This window comes from Pteropus medius, unplaced genomic scaffold, assembly GCF_902729225.1.
Source record: "Pteropus medius unplaced genomic scaffold, Ma_sr-lr_union100, whole genome shotgun sequence".
NCBI classification, from domain to species: domain Eukaryota; kingdom Metazoa; phylum Chordata; class Mammalia; order Chiroptera; family Pteropodidae; genus Pteropus; species Pteropus medius.
Window position 1 is genome coordinate 963,954 of NW_024352949.1, and position 19,160 is coordinate 983,113.

At 33.2% G+C, this 19,160-nt stretch overlaps 1 protein-coding gene across 2 annotated transcripts in view; it reads left to right on the top strand.

Moving 5' to 3' along the window:
• The window catches only part of UBE2V2 (ubiquitin conjugating enzyme E2 V2), a 28,585-nt gene extending 17,009 nt beyond the window's left edge, over positions 1–11,576 (top strand). Inside the window, exons 3-4 of one of the 2 annotated variants that reach the window (XM_039850447.1) lie at positions 2,303–2,428; positions 10,435–11,576. In XM_039850447.1, the coding sequence (XP_039706381.1) occupies positions 2,303–2,428; positions 10,435–10,581 (273 nt within the window). In that variant the 3' untranslated portion in view covers positions 10,582–11,576. The remainder of the gene's footprint in view (positions 1–2,302; positions 2,429–10,434) is intronic. The other variant, XM_039850448.1, reaches the window with a different exon arrangement.
• Positions 11,577–19,160: the final 7,584 nt, after the last annotated feature.

Sequence of the window (19,160 nt, forward strand, 5' to 3'; positions counted from 1 at the left end):
TAAATACCAGTTCCTTTTACTACTCTGTTTTCTATTTTATTTTAATCTTTTGTTAGATAATAGAAAGACTGGGCTATTAATTTAAAATTTAGAGGTGAGAAGAAAAATTAATGCAAGGCGTCAAAAGTTAGGATGATGTTTAAGCGCTGAATAGGCTAGCTTAGGGTTTTTTAACCTTTAAAAAAATTGAGTAATTTACATAGAGTGAAATGTATAGATCTTACCATGAGTTTTGACAAATGTACTGTTACCCACACCCTTACTGAAGTACAAGAACATAGCCGTCACCCCAGAAAGTTCCCTATTCTCCATCCCATTCCTATTTCCGCCGCAACCACTACTTCGTGCACCCTCTAGTAGTTTTAGCTGTTGTAGAAGTTTGTATACATGGAATCATGCACATACACTTACCAGTCTGCTCCTTTTGACTCAGCGTAATGTCTCAGAGATTCGTCTTTGTTGTTCCATGTAGTAGTAGTGTTTCTTTTTTATTACTGAGTAGTATTGACTGTGTGGATATACCGTAATGTGTATCTCAGTTCTCCTGTTCATAGGCATTTGGATTTTATCTACTTACTGGCTATTACAGATAAAGCTGCTATGAGCATTCTTTACAAGTCTTTTTGTGATCATATGTTTGTTTCCATTTCTCTTGGGTAAAACGCCTACAAATGAATTTCTAACTCATAGGGTAGGTGTATGTTTACTTATATTTATAAGAAAATGCCAAATTGTTTACAAAATGGTTTTACCATTTTTGACACGCAGCAAAATATGAAAGTTCTAGTTATTTCCTCATACTTTGAGTATCTTTAACATTATGGAATTCCTCGGGGTCTTGTTGTTATTATTGCTGTTATTATTTTTATTAAATCCAAGTTTTCTAGAGAGGCCGATGTGTGTCCAGATTGGAGAACCACAGAATCGATGATTTCCTTGAGATCTGTCTGATTTTAGTCCTTTTTATGCATATCAAAAGTGCTGGACATATTATTGAAAATGTTTGCCCTTAAGCTTGGATGAGTTTTATACAGCAGGTTTTTTTTTTTTTAATATCTAAATATTTAACGTCTATACAAGATCGTTGTGTACATTTTAAACTACAGTAGTTTAATATCCTAGATCTGATCTCTACTTGGGAGTAATTCTTACTTAAGGGAAAGGAAGCTGTGGATCAGTTTTGGTAAATGAAATCTGTAGACCAGGATTCCTCAATCCCCAGTCTGCGGACTGATATCAGTCTGTGACTTGTTAAAAACTGGGCCGCACAGCAGGAGGTAAGCGACGTGCAAGCAAAGCTTCATCTGTATTTGCAGCTGCATCCCAGCGCTAGCATCACTGCATCAGCCCCACCTCAGATCATCAGGCATTAGATTCTCATAGGAGCTCTCGTCTCTGGTGCCAAAAAGATTGGGGACCGCTGCTGTAGACGGATGGTTAGCTGACCCCAGGCTTATTATAGAAACCAACAGGCATTACATTTGTCCCTTTCATTTATTTTTTACTTTCTTGTTTTAATTGTATATCAGTTAGTTAACCAAGTGAACAAAGCCATAAGAACAAAGAAGAGTTAATTATACACATGAAAATAAGCCCTGAATAATCTAGAAGCGTTAAGTGTGGTAGCTTTGAAATGGCTTTTTATAATATGGTAATGTTAAACTTCTCTATTAAGAAACCTTATTTTAAAATGATATGGAACATAAAGGTTACTGTTTTATCTCTGAATTCACTTAATAGAATTTAATGAGCCACAAAATTAATGAAGTAATGTAAATATAACTAATAAGAGCATGAAATAATACTTTTATTACTGTAAATTGGTATAATATAGTGTTTTCCCTTTTGCTAGGAGTTGATTGCCATATAAGTGGAGTAACCATATAATGTATTGTTCAATCAGACCTTTTTGAGAATGAAAAGAAGCTCTATTAATATTAATACTGGAACAATAGGAATAAACAGAATTATCCTGGACAAACGGGACCCTTTATGTATGCATGGTAATCAAGTAGTCCCTCCCCCAACAATGTGAACTTTTTAGTAAAATCTGAATTTAAGTGGTTTGCTTTTTCATTTTAATTTGTTATAGGCATTGTTTGTATCACAAAAAGCAAGTTATGATCATTTTGATATGACTGTAGCATTATTTTATAAAATTTTTTAAGTATGCTTGCTGCATTTTTTTCGAACCATACTTAGAAAAGTAAATTCTTGATCACATACAGTAACATCCAGTACATTCACATTGTACTTTTCCTCTTTATTAGCACTTGAATATTATTATTTTTTTGCCTTCCAGACAAATTATGAAAACAGAATATATAGCCTGAAAGTAGAATGTGGACCTAAATACCCAGAAGCTCCTCCATCAGTTAGATTTGTAACCAAAATTAATATGAATGGAATAAATAATTCCAGTGGAATGGTAAGTTAACGTAGTCATTTTTTTAAAATTATATAACCTATAATATATAGTCAGGAGAAGGTTAAAGAGAAAAGGACCTTTGTTTAGCTGAAAGTCTAAAGAAGTTTATATTATGTGTTTATTCTTTTATAAATCAACCTATCCTTAAAAACCTTTATGTACCAGCCTGTATAGATGTGATAGTAATACTTCTCTTAGGGTTTTATTAATTGCTTCAGCAGTGATATTTCATTGAGTCCTTATTTGGTAAAAAGATGACCATTATTATTATTTTTTTTTGAATGTTAGTTTTCTTTAGGGTTAAGTTATATTTGGTGAGATTAAAAGGATGAATATTCATGAAGAAGAGGCTTTTCTTTGAGAAACAAGTATTTTTGTATTGAAATAGTCATAATTGAGCATTGTTTATTTAAAGCAAATAAACCAAACGATACACTCTACCTGACTCATGCAAGAAAGTAGAAATAGCTGAATTTCCAATATGAGTAGATTGTTAGGTTCATGTTAAGACTAAAGTTCAGACTCTTGAGGTGCCATGCTGAGAGCACACTCACATGCAAAATACAAGTTAGGAAACATAATAATGTAAAATAAACATCATCCATCACAGGAAATAGAATGTTACCAATATCTTTAACTTGTCATGTGCTCCTCCTCATCCATCCTTTATTTTTTCTCCACCAATGGTAATTAACATCTTGAAAATTTTCTTTTATATTTTTAAATTTTTCTTTATAGTTTTACCTAATGTATAACATATGTACACCTATCTTCCCACCCTTCTTCTTCCTTCCTGTCTGTTTAGCTATCAAAAACCATGGATTTATACCAGTGCCTGCAATTCTATTCCAACACTACAAGTCTTATTCCAACTTTCATCCTTCCCATATTTTAATTCTCTCCTCCAACAGTGAGAAACTTGGCTCCCATTGTCCCCGATATATTTATTTAAATTTGCTCAATTCTCCTTGCATGTAACCATAATTCTGGCAACAGGTTGAGCCCTGAGCACACAGATAGCTCCTCTCACCCCCCAACCTAGTATGCAGGCCTAAAGCTGGGCTCCAGATAGGCTCTCACCTTCCTGCTGGGTGCACTGAAAGCATGACCCAGAAAGAAGAGGAAGATGGAAAGGTCATTAGAAATCTCAAATCGGGACCTGCTGAGTCACTCTCAAACCTCCCTACATGCTATGTGCCAATTCATAGGTGGGCCCTAAGAGTCGTCCATGTCATTCTGTCAATCTTTGTAATTTATCGGAGCATTTAGTCCATTTACATTTAATGTACAGTAATTATTGATTTGTTCAGATTTAAATCATCTTATTTTGAGGTTTCTATTTTCCCATGTGTTTGTTGCCTACATTTGAAATGATCGTTAACTTTTTTCATTTTGTTTCTGTTCTTTCAGTAGTTATTCCTGAAATTACAATGTAGATAGTTAACTATTTCTGTCAGGTAGTGATGAGATGTGATAGAAGCAGGATTAAGAAACATTTTGAATTTACAGAAAGGATATTGTTTAGGGAATTTCTTTTGTGTCATAGCATTGCCTTTATGAGGAAGATATTTTTGTTAAATTTCTCTACCAGGAGTAACTTTTCTTCTCAACTGCTGTTTGTTTTCACATTATAGACTCCATAAATTAAGTAATCGATGGTAGGTTCTGCACTGTTGTGGGAACTAGGAAATTCAGGATTCAGTTTCAGATTGACCTTTAGCAATCTCCAACAAACATGTGATGACCTTTGTTTAAACTCATGGGCTTCTTGTTCACCTTTTGACGTTTTGTCTCTCTTTTGTTCTCAACCTATCATTAAGTCCTGTCAGTCTTTGTTGAAAATGTAACTTGAATCAGGTCTTATATTTCTGTTTACACTGTCACCAAATGAATCTTGACTATCATCTCTTGTCTGGACTTTTGCAACAACCTCTCTGCTTCTACTTTTTTATCTCCTCTAGTCTTTACAAGGCAAGCCGACAGAGGGGTCTTTCTTTCTAAAACACTGATGGTGTCATGTCACCTTTGTGCTTTAAATCCTTTAATGACTTCAGCTACAGTGTGCACACTTCTTGCCATGGCTCATGAGGAGCTGGCAGGATGTACACTGCCCTACACACCTTTCACTTGGCTTTAGAACCTTTGCACTTTCTGTTCTTAGTGTCTGGACATCTCCACTTTGGCTAACTTTATAGGTTCTCAGTGTAAATGTCACTTTTCTCAGAGAAATCTTTTCTGATTCCCCAGTCTGAATTATGTCTATGTTACTCTATTATAGTCACATTGTTATTTGTTTTCTTTGTAGCAGTTAACTGTAAATTTATCACTTTTCCCTTGCTTTTGGTGTTTTTTAAAGACTGCATTATAAATAAATAACTTGATGTGTCTTCCAGTTTCCCTCTTTGCTCTTTCTCAGAGGTAGTCCCCATCTTGAATTTGGTGTTTATAATTTCTGTCCATGATTGTTGTGCTTTAACTATGAAGAATGTGTGTATGCCTCTATATTGTTATCACTTTTAGGTAGAATCATATGTCAGTGATTTTTGAGGTCCATCCATGTTAAATCATGCAAACTAGATTTTTTTTTTAATTGCTTAATATTCCATTATTCACTTATTAGGCATTAGGGTTTTTTTTTTTTTTTTTTCAGTTTTCACTGAAAAAATTGCTACATTGAACATTCTTGTAGAGCATTTTTGTACCCTAAGGCAGTGTTTCACTGGACTGAGTATTTATTTGTTCATTGGTTTCAATATTTGTGGATATTTTTGTAAAATATAATAAAATTGAAATACTAGGAAAGCAAATATAAGCTCAGATTTTTTTAAAATAAAAAATTCTCTGTCAAATTGCTGTAGAACTCTCTAAGCACTCTCAATTTATATGTTTATCTTGTCATGGATAAGTAAAAATCAGTTCAAAGCCTGGAATTATTCCACGGAGCATAAATTTTGGGTAGCACTTGCTCTAGGGTGTAGACCTAGAAGTGGAATGTCTCCTGAGTGTGGGACTTGTCTTCAGTCCGGTTGAACATTGCCAGGTGGCTCTCTGCAGGGCTCTACCTCCATGTCTGTCCCACTAGCTTTGTGTAAGAGTACCCTGTGAATGTTCATTCCCACCACACTTCATGTTGTCCAGCTGGAATGGGATTTTGGAAACAAAAATAAATACTGATTTTAATTACTAGAATGTAGGTATGTGTAGAGAGTTAAAGTAGGGCGAATATATTAGATGTCAGTTTTTTTCTTGGTTGGTATCTAAGAATTTAAATTATTACTTTTTTAACTAGTAAATAGGTCAGAATTTTACATTCACCATTGTTGATCGTGCCAGGATAATTTTATGTATTTTGAGATTATTTAAGTACCAGATGAATTATGGGTATTTCTTCAGTCATTTTAGTGTATAGTTATTTAATACAACTATTGTCAAAATTATTCTTTGTGGATGGTTACTGCTGTAAAGCCTAAGTTACAGTGCTTTATGCTGAGGTGTCAAGTTTTAGAGGTTATTGTTTATCAAAGACTGATAAGATGCAGATTTGTTCTGACATGATATTTGTTTTCCCATCCTCTTTTCGCTCTCCTCCCCTCCTCCCTTTTCATCTATTTTTTTCTCAAAAATTTTTATGCTTTCTTGTTATTTTATAGGATTTGTAGTCATTTATGTTTATTTAACTGTCTTTTAACTTTACAGCTGGAAGTGTTTGCTTTGGCTTTGAAAGTAACTTGGTATTCTCTCAGTCTATTTTATAAACTTGTTCACTTGTGGAGTTTATTTAAAATATGCTAATGGGATTGCTATTCCTTTACATTAAAGCATTTAGAATTAATCTTAACATTCTTATTTCAGTTACTTGTAAGAAAATTATAAAAATTATTTTTCTTTCTATTTTTAAAGTTTTATTGTGATATAATTTACATAACCATAACAATTGAATCATTTAATGTGTATAACTCAATGTTTTTTAATATTCACAGGGTTGTGGAGCCATTACCATAATCCAATTTCAGAACATTTTTGTTTCTCTCAGAGCAAACCCCTCACACATTAGTTGTCACTTTCCATCCCTTCTCCCCCACCCTAAACAACCACTAATTTATTGTTTTTATAGATATGCATATTCTGGTCTTTTTATATAAATGGAATTATGCAATATGTGTTCTTTTGTTACTAGATTCTTTCACTTAACATATTTTCAAGGTTCATCTATGATGTAGCGTATATTAGTACTTTGTTTTTATTGCTGAATACTATTCCATTATATGGGTAATATCACATTTTGTATATCTGGATATTTATTACCTGTTGGACATTTGGGTTTTTCCACTTTTGGCTATCATGAATAATGCTGTGAACATTTGTGTACAAGTTTTTGTGTGGGCAAATATTTTGTTTTCTCTTCAGTAAATACCTAGGAGTAGAATTGCTGGATTATATGGTAACTCAACTTACCATACTCAACTCAAGTTTTGAGGAACTACCATACTGTTTTTCAAAGTGGACATACCATTTTACATTCCCACCAGCATCTAAAGATTCCACCTTTTCCACATCCTTGTCAATACTTGTTACTGTCTGTGTCTTTTTTTTTTTATAGCCATCCCCATGTGTTGTGAAATGGTATTTCATTGTGGTTTTGATTTACAATTCTCTAATTAGGCTAATGAAGTTGAGCACATTTTCAGATGCTTATTGGCCATTTGTATATCTTCTTTGGAGAAATGCCTATTCAGATTCTTTGTCTATTTTTAAAGCAGTTTAAAACAACAAGGATTTATTATCTCACAGTTTCTGTGGGCCGGGAATGTAGTTCAGCTTCACTGGGTCCTATGGCTCAGGGTCTCTCACAACATTGCAATCAAAATGTCAGCCTGTATTGTGGTCTCATCTGGATTCTTGGCTAAGGAAGTATCCAGTTCCAACCTTAATTTTTTGGTTGTTGTCAGTATTCAGTTCTCTGTGGGTTTTTGGACCGAGGGCCTCAGTTTCTTGGACATCGTTAGTCAGAGATCATCCTTGGTTCTTTGCCATGTAAGCCTCTGTTCAGGGCAGTTCACAACATGGCAACTGACTTCCTCTGTGTAGCAAGGAGTAAAAGCAAGAAAGATCAAGATAGAAGCGATACTATTTTTGTAACAATATTGGAACTGACATTTCAATAGCCCACTCATTAGAAGCAAATCATTAGATTGAGCCCTTACTCAAAGGGAGGAATTACACAAGATGTGAATATCAGGAGTTGAAAATCTTCGGGAGCCATTTAAAAGCTGCTCTCTTTGTTTAGGCTTCTATAACAAAAATACCATATACTGGGTGGTTTAAACAACAGAAATTTATTTCTCACAAGTTCTGGAGGCTACATGCTAGAATGGGTTTTGGTGAGAACTCATCCTTGATTGTAGACAACTGACTTATCCTCACAAGAGGTAAGAGCAGGCTCTAGTCTCTTTCTCGTCTCAAAAGGTCACTGATTCCATTATGGGAGCTCCACCTTGATGACCTCATCTAAACCTAATTACTTCCCAAAGACCTCAGTTCCTAATACCATCCCTATGGAGGTTAGGGTTTAACATGAATTTTGGGGGGAACACAAACATGCATTCCATAACTGACTACCACAGTCTTCCTTTGCCCACATTTTTAATTGAGATAGTTGACTTTTTATTATTGAGTTGTAAGAGTACTTTATATACTAAATATATGATTTGCAAGTATTTTTCCCATTCTATGAGTTGTCTCTTTGCTTTCCTGATGGTATGGTTTGCAATGCAAAAATTTTTAATTTTGATGTAGCCATTTTATCTATTTTTTTCTTTTGTCAAATGTACTTTAGGTATTATATCTAAGAAACCATTACCAAATGCAATGTCAGAAAGATTTACTCTTCGTTTTCTTCCAAGAGTTTTATAGCTTTCATTCTTAATTTAGGTCTGTAATCTATTTTGAGTTACTTTTTGTGTATGGTGAGAGTTAAGGGTCCAACTCCATTCCTTTGCATGTGGATATCTGGTTTTCTCAACACCATTAATTGAAGAAACTGTCGTTTCCTAATTGTGTATTCTTGTCAAAGATCAGTTCCCTGTGTACGCATGATGCATGGATTTATTTTGATAGGTATATCTATCCTTATATAAGCAACACCTTCTTGCTTACTGTATCTTTGCAGTAAGATTTGAAATTGGCAGAACTTGGTTCTTTTTCATACTGCTTTGGTTATCTGGGTACATTTCATTTTCATATGAATTTTAGGATCAGCTTGACCATTTCTGCAAAAAAAAAAAATTGAATCTTTGATAGGGATTGTGTTGAATTTATAGACCACTTTGAGAAATATTGTCATCTTAACAATCAATATTAAGTCTTCTGATCCATGTACATGAAAGCTTTCCCTTGTTTAGCTATTTAATTTCAGTCAACAATATTTGCTAATTTTCAGTGTGCAGGTCTTAAACTTTTGTTAAATTTATTCCTATGTATTTTATTCTCTTATTCTATTGTAACTGGCATTGTTTCCTTTTATTTTCAGAGTGTTCTTTGCAAGTGCACAGACATACAACTGGTTTTTGTATGTTGATCCTGTATCCTGAAACCTTGCTGCGCTTATTATAATAGTTTCTTTAATGGATACCTTAGGATTTTCTGTGGACAAGCTCATGTCAACTGCAAATAGAGATAATTTTACTTTTTTTCCTACCTGGATGTTTTTCATTTTCTTGCCCGATTGCCTGTTTAGAATCTCCAGTACAATTTTTTTTTCTTTTTCTTCTTTTTTAGTACAGTCTTGAATAGCAGTTATGAGAATGGAAATTCTTGTTTTGTTCCTCATATCAGGGGAAAGTATTTAGTCTTTTACCATTAAATATGATATTAGCTGTATATTTTTATAGGTGTTCTTTATTAGGTTGAAGCAATTTCTGTTCTTAGTTTGAGTATTTTTATCATGAAAGGTTATTGGATTTTGTCAAATGCTTTTTTGTGTCTGTTGAGATAATTATGTTTTTTCTCTATTTTATTAATATGGTGTATTACATTGACTTTTAAAATGTTGAACCAACTTTGCCTTTCTTAGATAAATCCCACTTGTCTATGTTGCATAATCTTTTTTAAATGTTGTTCCAGGTCACCCACAGGTGAGAATTTATAGGCTTCTCAGGTCTTTCATGAGCCTGTGCATGGACCTATACATGTTTGGTCTTCTAGATTCACAGGCATATGGTAGAACTTTTCATAGGCTCTATGGACATCTGTAGATGTCCTTGAAAGTATTTTGGCCACCTTCCTGTTTGCTTTGTTATTGCCTCCCCAGACAGCAGAGATGTTAAACAATTGACACTGATTTAAATGCCAGGGGTAGGGGTGGCGGTGGCGGTGGCGGTGGGTGGGTGGGTGAGAGAATAAGCAATACCTAGTAGGTGAGTTCTGAGGTCAGATAAAAGCCCTGCGAATGGCATTTTCCAGGGAATTCCCAGATAGTTCGAGTGACGACAGTTACTTTGGAATGAGGCTGTCTCCCCTCTGTCAGTCTTCCACTGTGGAATATTAACTTAGAATGGTGCATAGAATACATTGGAAAGAAAAATCTGAAAGCAGAGATCAGGCTCACAGTTCTTTCCTAAATCTCAATGAAGATAATTGCCCAGATTTGTGATAGTGGTATTGAAATGGAGAGGAGCCTTTCAACCTTGTTTCATCAAGAAAGAGTTGGTAAAGATGTTTACAGTGTAATTATTTAGTATAATGTTTGATTATTACTGATGACCAAAGTTCACTACATATTTATTTGTAAAATATAGAAAAGCACACACAAAAGACACAAATTTTTAGGAAACACCTGTTAAAGAAGGAATATTTTTCCTAAATATTATATTTGTAATGTTAACTTTTGTGAAAATAGAGCCAGGCGATGAATTTTTAAAAGGACTTATTTAAAGTTTGTTTAATAAATTGATGCCATAGTACTTTAATCTTGGTAGTTAATTTTAACTCTTTTTCTCTCCTTTCAGGTGGATGCACGGAGTATACCAGTGTTAGCAAAATGGCAAAATTCATATAGCATTAAAGTTGTACTTCAAGAGCTTAGACGTCTAATGATGTCCAAAGAAAATATGAAGCTTCCGCAGCCACCAGAAGGACAAACATACAACAATTAATTTTAGTGGATCTTAAACTTGTCTTAAATCAACAATCTTCTCATGTTAATGTCTTGATTAAATATCACAATGCAAAATACCCACATATTAAGTAAAAGAATTCCAGCTGGTAAACATGACTTGGATACATGTAAGAATATATTTAATATATGTACACCATTATGTTTTCGGGTAACAGGAGGGAAAATGCAGCACAGTTTTTTTAAGACACTGTCATTTAAACATAAACCTGAGCACTCAAAATAGAATTCAGGTTTACAAGATGAAAATATGGTGAGAAGCGTCAGATAGCTGTGGAAGCATGTGTATTTCTAAAAAGTAGAAATCTCAAGACAGAAAAAGAAATGGCATGCTTTATCCATCTTGCTTAGTGAAAGAGTTTTCAGTTAAATTGTCTAAAGTAGCAGGTACAAGCATTTTGTCACAAATTATTTTAATTTTTGAAGTGTGGGTATTGACTACTAGTAGTATCAAAAATATGTTCAGGATTGTTTTGATACCTGTATTTATAATAAAAAAATGTCGTGGGAAAGGTCGATGAATTTCTTTTAAATGCTGTTCCTGTGTGTGACATGTAACAGACATGGTAAATATTTGTTTACAGTTTTGTTTGACAAACCATGCATTTAAGTTTAAGTGAAATCAACAAAAAGGAAATAGGTGTATGGATATGTGATTTTGAGATTAAAGTTAGTCTTAAAATGTAAATAAAATGTGGATCGTGTCCTCAGAAACTGTGCCATTTCTATTATATTGATGTGGTATATGTACAGTACCTGGCTGAAGTATCAGAAATTGGAATTACTCTACCTTTTCATTCATACACACCTTTTATTATTTATCCTATTTAATTTACTTCTTTTGAATTGGAATTTGTAGAGTATTTCAGAGAACAAATGACCTGATTAATTTCTTCTTTGGAGAAGGAAAATCCCAGGTATTATATTTTGACTTTGATTTCACCAGAAATATATTAAAAAGATGTTTGAATTCTAGCAATTTTCATAGATTTATAGATTGCCAGTTATCCAAATATACATTTCATTTTTTCTTCATAATATCTTTTTTTTCTTTATTTTTCTGTGACATTTCTTTCCCCAATGCTTTTAATACTAACTGGGATTAATTTTATGTATTCCACTTAATTTCCACTTTGGCATATATGTAATTCTGAACTGATAGTTTGCGTTCTGCTTTTATCAAAGTGATGTGAAGTTTTAGGTCACTTTTTCATTTCAAAGCACTGGGTATACTGCTTTGTTGGAAAATACTCTCATGGAATTCACTGAAAAAAATAGTTGGTCAGGTAACAAGGACAAATTTCTCAAACATGCTCTGACATGTTTTTCATCAAGTTCATTCAAATTTAAAGCTTTGAGCCACCTTTTTTTGGTCAATAATACATTAATTAAAGTCAGTGACAACTTTTCTAAACTTAATTTCAACATGGCTATTCTATTTTAATTATCAAAGATGTTTAAAATGCTTTAAAATGACACAGAATAAATAGATACAAATTAGTGCATATGTGGATTCGTTAAAATAGGTTTGAAATGGAATACATTCATAAAATTTTTAAATGATTGAAGGCGATTGAATTTGAATTACACTGTTATATATGAGTCTGATGGTTATGGGTAGTCTAAATTAGTCTCTTTAATAACTTTTCCACTTTGAAAACGTGTCTTCTCATACACAGGAGCTAGTAACCATTTGCATGCTGTTAAATTATATATTGATGGGCTGAGAATCTGGGTATCTTGATCTCTCTTCCTTTTCTCATAACCACTATTGTGAAGGTTTTTTTTCCCCCAAGTGTATGTTGTTTGAGTTAACCCTATAATGTTTATTTCTCTTTTATTTTTGGGACTATGGATCTCTGCTGAAATCTGCATGCCAATTAGCCAATTCCAAAGCAGATCCATTTTGCATGTTACAATCAAGATGTACATGGCAATCTAAGACACACTGGTTGATTATGGGAGTTAAAATAGAGCCACTCTTAATTGTAGTAACATTACTAAGGCAGTAGTTTTGAAGCTGTTTTTCCTTTGTATTGTAAAGTGGCTAAGATAGGAAGGAGTGTATAGTATTAACTAAATTGAACTGTAAAATTGCCTTTGAAATTTGTTTAAAAGGCCAGCAGGTGAGACCCTAGGGGCTGATCTTATATTAATAAAGATTAGTAAAATAAAATTCTTGTCCTGTTAGGTCAGCGTTATGTTTTAATGGTTTTAATTACTTACTAATTTTCAGAATTGCTAATTAAAAATATTTATTTTAGTATTTTATAGTAATAGCATTTGTTCTCATGGAGGTTTTAGAATTTTGGATCATAAACTTTGTAAGGATAGTCAGTAGTATTTTAAGTCTTACTATGTAAAATACAAAAACTTACAATTTTAGATTATACTTTTAAAAGAATTTATCACACTTCAGATTTGGGTAAATGACTAGAGAGTGAATTTATTTGAATCCCATAAAATATTAATCTGGATTACTTAATACAAATTCATTGACTTAAGTCTTTCTCACTAAATATATATTGTTATTGATAAATACATATGAAATTCACGTTTTTCTGAAAATTTGGAGGACACAGCTAGAAAATATTAATGCATTTTCGTTAGTAGATTTGGTATGTGTGGCTTTGGATTGTTCTAGTAGGTACATCGTGAAATTATAGACTTTGGTCAAAACTTTTATGTCTTAACACATGGCTGTATTCTTAACATACTAAAGACACTAAATACTAATGATAAACTCATATCATGAATAATTGGATTTGGGTGGTATTTAAGGAATTTTTTTTCAGATTTCCTTTTATAAGTATTTTTTTGACATATATGTATATCATAGTATCTGTTGCTGGTGAAGATCTAAAAGGCTCTGGTTTTACTTTTCTGATAAGTATCAATATAATTTTTCAGTACCAACTTGATTGACTTGGTTATATTCACTAAAGGATTCCAACTCAAGATTTTGGAAAGTGTATACATTTTGTATATAAAATGGAAACAAAAAAGAATGGATGTGGTATATTATAGAATTGATTGGAGCATTAGCAGTACATTCCAACCCAGTACTGTATTTACTTAAAAGCAGGAAATGCATGGACATAGAATACCTTTTATGCTAAAATTAATATGCCTTATAGAAGTTATAAAGAGTAGATGGAAATCTTATAGTTCATACTGAAAATGTTGACTATTTTAAAAAGTAGGACATTGGAAGTAAAACACCTTATTTTCTGAAGAGAAAATTAATGAAGGTATTTCATGAAACTGAAAATAAATTGACAAGTCAGAACCATCATTTTGTTAATAAAGGAGTTTTGGGAACTCATGGAGTGAGTGCATGATAAAAGAAGATAATTGAATATGAAGAGGTTGTATGGCATTGAAATCCTTTAGAGGATATTCTGACCTGAGAAAATTCCTAGGGGCTTGTTCATTTTTACATGTAGTCCATAAGATCAACCCAATAAATTTTTGGCAGGTTCATTTATGAAATTAATAATATAAGCTAGCTAGATCTCACTTTCTTAACTTGGAAAGATTGTAGGAATTATCCTTAAGTGAGTAACTGACCAATACCACGTAAAGGTTGTGATCCATATGCTGTCCAATGTAGACATGTGAATCTTTTATCTTGTTCTAAGCAGCTACCTTACTAGAAATCTTGGCAACCAAAAGATTATAAAAGCAAAGTTAATATTCTACCTCCAAAGTAAGACTAATAGTTGGCACTAAGAAACCAACAGTAATGAGAAACCTGTGGTCAGTAAAAAAGCAAATCACAGAACTGATTGAGAGTGAAAACTTAGTTGCTTGTTCAATGCAGTAGTTGAGTAAAAAAAATATTAAAAGATTATAAGGAAGCACTGTTAATAATTCAGTGTATATTCTTCATCTAATATAATAGCTTTTTTTAAAAAAACAGCCTTTTAATAATTAGCTTTACAAAGTAATCTGGAAATTTTACACTATAATGTGATAGATTTTAATTAAAATGTAATAAAATTTATATCATTTTTTGGATTTCAAAGACATCCTTTTACAATCATGGTAATTGGAACGCCATTATTACACAGGAGTGGGATTTCATAACCTTTGTAGTTTATCAGCCCTTATTTTAAGGAAGAAAAGCAGATTTTCTTCACAGTTGATAACTGACAAATGTATTTTACCCTTCTCAAGCCTTGTTGGCCAAATAAGTAATGATGGTCAAAGTCCAGATTATATTCATTATCATAAATTATCTTTCTATTGCTATAATTTAAAAAATATGCCTAATGGTAATGGCTATACAGACATTTAAAGTGGGCAACAGACTTTTCTTCAGTTATCTTAATACTCAAGTGAAAATCATAAAGTACATCAAAAGTAAAACGTGTAATTACCTGAGTTTCTTAATTTTGAGTAATGTATAAGTATCTTTAAGGAGGAAAAATTCTTGTGGATGCAGTATTGTCTTGAATTATTTTTATTAAAACATGGTTTAATGCATAAAAATAGTGCAAATATGTAAACATGCTCTTAGCCTTTATAAAATTAAAAAGATTACACACTAAACAGTAATTAAAATGTAAAGTAATATAACATTGAAGATGTTTTATTGACTTAATCTCTGCTTGAAATATAAGTTGGTGTTGTCTCTTCTTGACTTTTTTTTTTTTTTTTTTGCCATATATGCATTGTCGCATGCTGTTGGACCTCAAAATTTCTTTTTTTCTCTTGCTGGACTGCTAAGAAAACATCTTTGTCATTGTCATGTTATCTGATCTTCATTTGGTATAAATATAACTATAAGCCCACCTCTTTATTTTCTATTAGCCAGAGACAGTACCTTCATCAAACTAAAACTTCCTAGTCTTTTTAATTCCACTTTGAGACCACAATTGTCTGAACCCTCTATTAGGAAGAATTACAGTGGTAATTCATGTTGCCGTGGTTGTGACCCTGTGTAAGAATAATTACAGTGACTACTTGATGTAGTAATAACATTATTTTAAATGAGAGTAACATTTTAATCAGTGATATATAGCTAAATGGTGTGATCTCTCAACCTCAGTGATAAGGGGTGCTTAATATACTTCTTGGTTTAGAAAATAAACTGCAGTCAAAAATGACCCTTCCCTCTCTGTGACTTCTGTGCCATCATTTTCTGGTTAATCTCTATCTCTGTTTCTGTCAGCTTGCGGTCACCTCTGTTCTTGTGACCAGTTCTGTTGCTATTGAGTGGATACTTCCTTTAAACTTCCTTAAGCTCTTTCAGTTTTGTTTTCCCCATTATCTTGAATGTGATCCTCTTCATCTTTGACATCAACACTAAGAATTTGAAGAATATTCTTGAGAGATTGCTTCAACAGCTTGAACTGACTCCTTTCTACCCTGTGCCATTTATTTACTGCCTTGATGTTTATTCCTGTTCTGCCTGGGTACTCTCCTTTTTCACTCGATTTGCAGATCTTTTTCTTAACCTCTCACTGTTGCCCTCCTTGACAACAGTACCCTCATGTGTTGACATTTTTGGCTTTATTAGCTCTTGGGTGTTGATATCCAAACATCTAACTATGGTGCTAGTGGCCATCACTTAATACAATTGTAAAATTTATAAATTTATTTTTTAAATTTAATTCTTTGAACTAAAAAAGAATCACATCACCAAAGTATATTTTTGAAACTAAAACCAAAAGTTGGATGGTTTCTTATTTGATATTATTAAAAATGCTACTTTTCGTGTATTTGGCTACAAAGAAGTGTCAAAATCATTTATTTGAATTAAAAATTATTGAAATCACACCTACCAGAAACTAGCTAACTTTATGAGATGAAAACGTCACTGTGTTATTTACCAAACACATTGGGTTGCTTGTTTTGAAGCCCTCTCTGTGTTAAGTCTTTGTGAAGTGCTACTTATTTAGTACACGAATGTAGGTGATAATATTGAAGTTATGGGTAAATAATAAATTATGGTCAACTCTTTGTTACTGAATGGAGGATGAATCTGGGTGCCTCATCTGGTAATCCTTGCTGATGATAGGGCTTAAGTGCCCATTAGCAATAAGGTTCTCAGCTGCACTGGATAGTTATATTGATAAATGAAAAGTAGTAGATAGGAAGCTAATGCAAATCTTGGGGCAAATAGCATTTTGCCCTATGCCCTTTGACTTTGGGCTAGTTTGCCCCTGTAATCTTCAGTTTCTTCTGTAAAGGCCAGGCTTACCTTGCAGGGTTGTGGTTTTATCAAATAATATGAATAGTTTTAATCACAGTCTGAAGCAGAGTGACAAATGATAGCACTTAAAAATATTAAGAACATTCAGTCTTGTATTAAAATACTTGCATTGTCTGCATCCTGTGTAAAGTGTGGGCTGATTTTTAAAGAAGTTATATGATAGTTCATTAAACTAGTGCATTCTGAATGAAATTTCTGCTCATGTTTTAAGATAAACAGATAGGCTTTTGGCTGTTAGTCTGGGCATACCTGGCACTCCTGACACTGCCCTTTTCCCCAAGAGGATGCAGTGGCCCTAGTGGATCTACCTCTAGATGGATGCAGTTACTTTGGCACCAGCATCAGGTCTTTAGGATGAAGACCATTGGAAAGAGGTAACATTTATAATGCAAAAGAAGCTTGTAAAGCTTAGGCTAAAAAGCCCACATTATTTCCACCACACTAAGAAAAATGATTAGGAAAGATATTTTAAGCTTGCCTCTTCCATAATCATTCTCCCTTTTGAATGTAATCACAGTAAAGTCAGCCAAGGAACTCCTCACCTCCTCCCCAAAATAAGAGTCTAGAGTCTCCACATGTCAATGTGGGGGTATATCCAGGCAAATATCAAGAATGGGGCTTTTGTTTTACTAATCTTTGTCTTCTGGGAGTTGTATGTGATCTCGTTCCTGGGTAAGTTAAGATCTCAGTAAATGTTTATTGGTTTTTAACTAATCAAAGTTAAAATGTGGATTGTTAGTATTTACTAATTTCCTGCCACATGTTAAAAGACTAGCTTTTAATCTTGGTGTCATCACTGACAGTTGTGTGTGATTTTGATCAGTTGATTTTCATTTTGGTTACATTAAATCATTAATTCAAAATTGTATTAGGTTCCTACAGTCCACCAGGCATGTATACAATTGTGTCACATAGCCTCTCACCACAGGTTGTAATCTAGTGGAGCTTAGTGATAGGCCAATAGGCAATTTATCTAGTGAAAAATACCAAGAGAGGTGAAGTTTTGGTATTTGGGGAGCATTCAGAATAAGGGCAATTTCTAAAATAAGATTATTGAACAGCTACAAATCATGATTAATAGCATGTCTTTTAAAATGAATATAAGCCATACCTAAATACCCATTTGGTTATCATTCTTGGTGTTTGGTAACCTGTAATTATTAAAGAGTCATTAAAAAATTATTAGACTTTGCACAGCCCACACATTCTCTGCAATAGTTATCCACAAAAAGAGGAAACTGAAGTAGATAAGTTCTGAGACAACTTCAGTGCTAAATTGTTTGATGTTTCAGTTATGATCAAAAAAGAAATTTTGAGGTCCAACAGCATGTGACAATGCATATATAGCAAAAAAAAAAAAGTAAAGAAGAGGCAACACCAACTTATATTTCAAGCAGAGATTAAGTCAATAAAACATCTTCAATGTTATATTACTTTATATTTTAATTACTGTTTAGTGTGTAATCTTTTTAATTTTATAAAGGCTAAGAGCATGTTTACATATTTGCACTATATTTGTGCATTAAACAATTTTTTAATAAAAATAATTCAAGACAATACTGCATCCACAAGAATTTTTCCTCCTTAAAGATACTTATACAAATGATGGCTCTAAATATTTGATTACCACTGGGTTTCAAGATGCTTTCCCTGGGCAAGGAAGAAGTCAACTACTTGTCAAGAATAAGCATAGAATGCTTTACTCTGTACCAAATATTGCTGGTCCTGCAGAGGACACACAGAATGATAGTTTTATTTACATGTAGTGCACAGTCTCTTGAAAAGTTGTAATTCATTGGCATAGACCAGTGCTGCTCAGATTTTAATGACATCCTAGGCGTTGTTAAAATGCAGATTTTAATTCAGTAGGTCTGGGACGGGACCTGAGGTTCTGTATTTCTAATAAACTCGCAGTGATGTCCTCACTAGCATGGGGTGTGTGCTGTCCACCGTCACTGCCAACTTCGCTCATCTGGTGTTGGCATAAATGCGGAGTGAAAGAGGTAATTAAGCAAACTACTGAACAACATCACAGATAGGCCAGCTTGCAGTGGAAGAGGAAAAAGTGGACATTGAGTCCTCTGTAGTTCTCATTACTGCTAGAATTGAGATTTCTTTTAAACTCAATTATATTCCTTAAATATTTTTAAATTACCAGGACAAATTGATACATGATAGATAAAAATAGACAATAGATATTTGTCGATTTAATAATTTACTTTGTAGTTAAGTGTGATTTAAGGTTAAATTCAGTATTGTCTATTGAATGGTCTTTTTTTTCATTTCTTTTTCTCTGGTTCTGAACTTAGGCACATACTTTGTGGGGTTAAGTAGAAAGC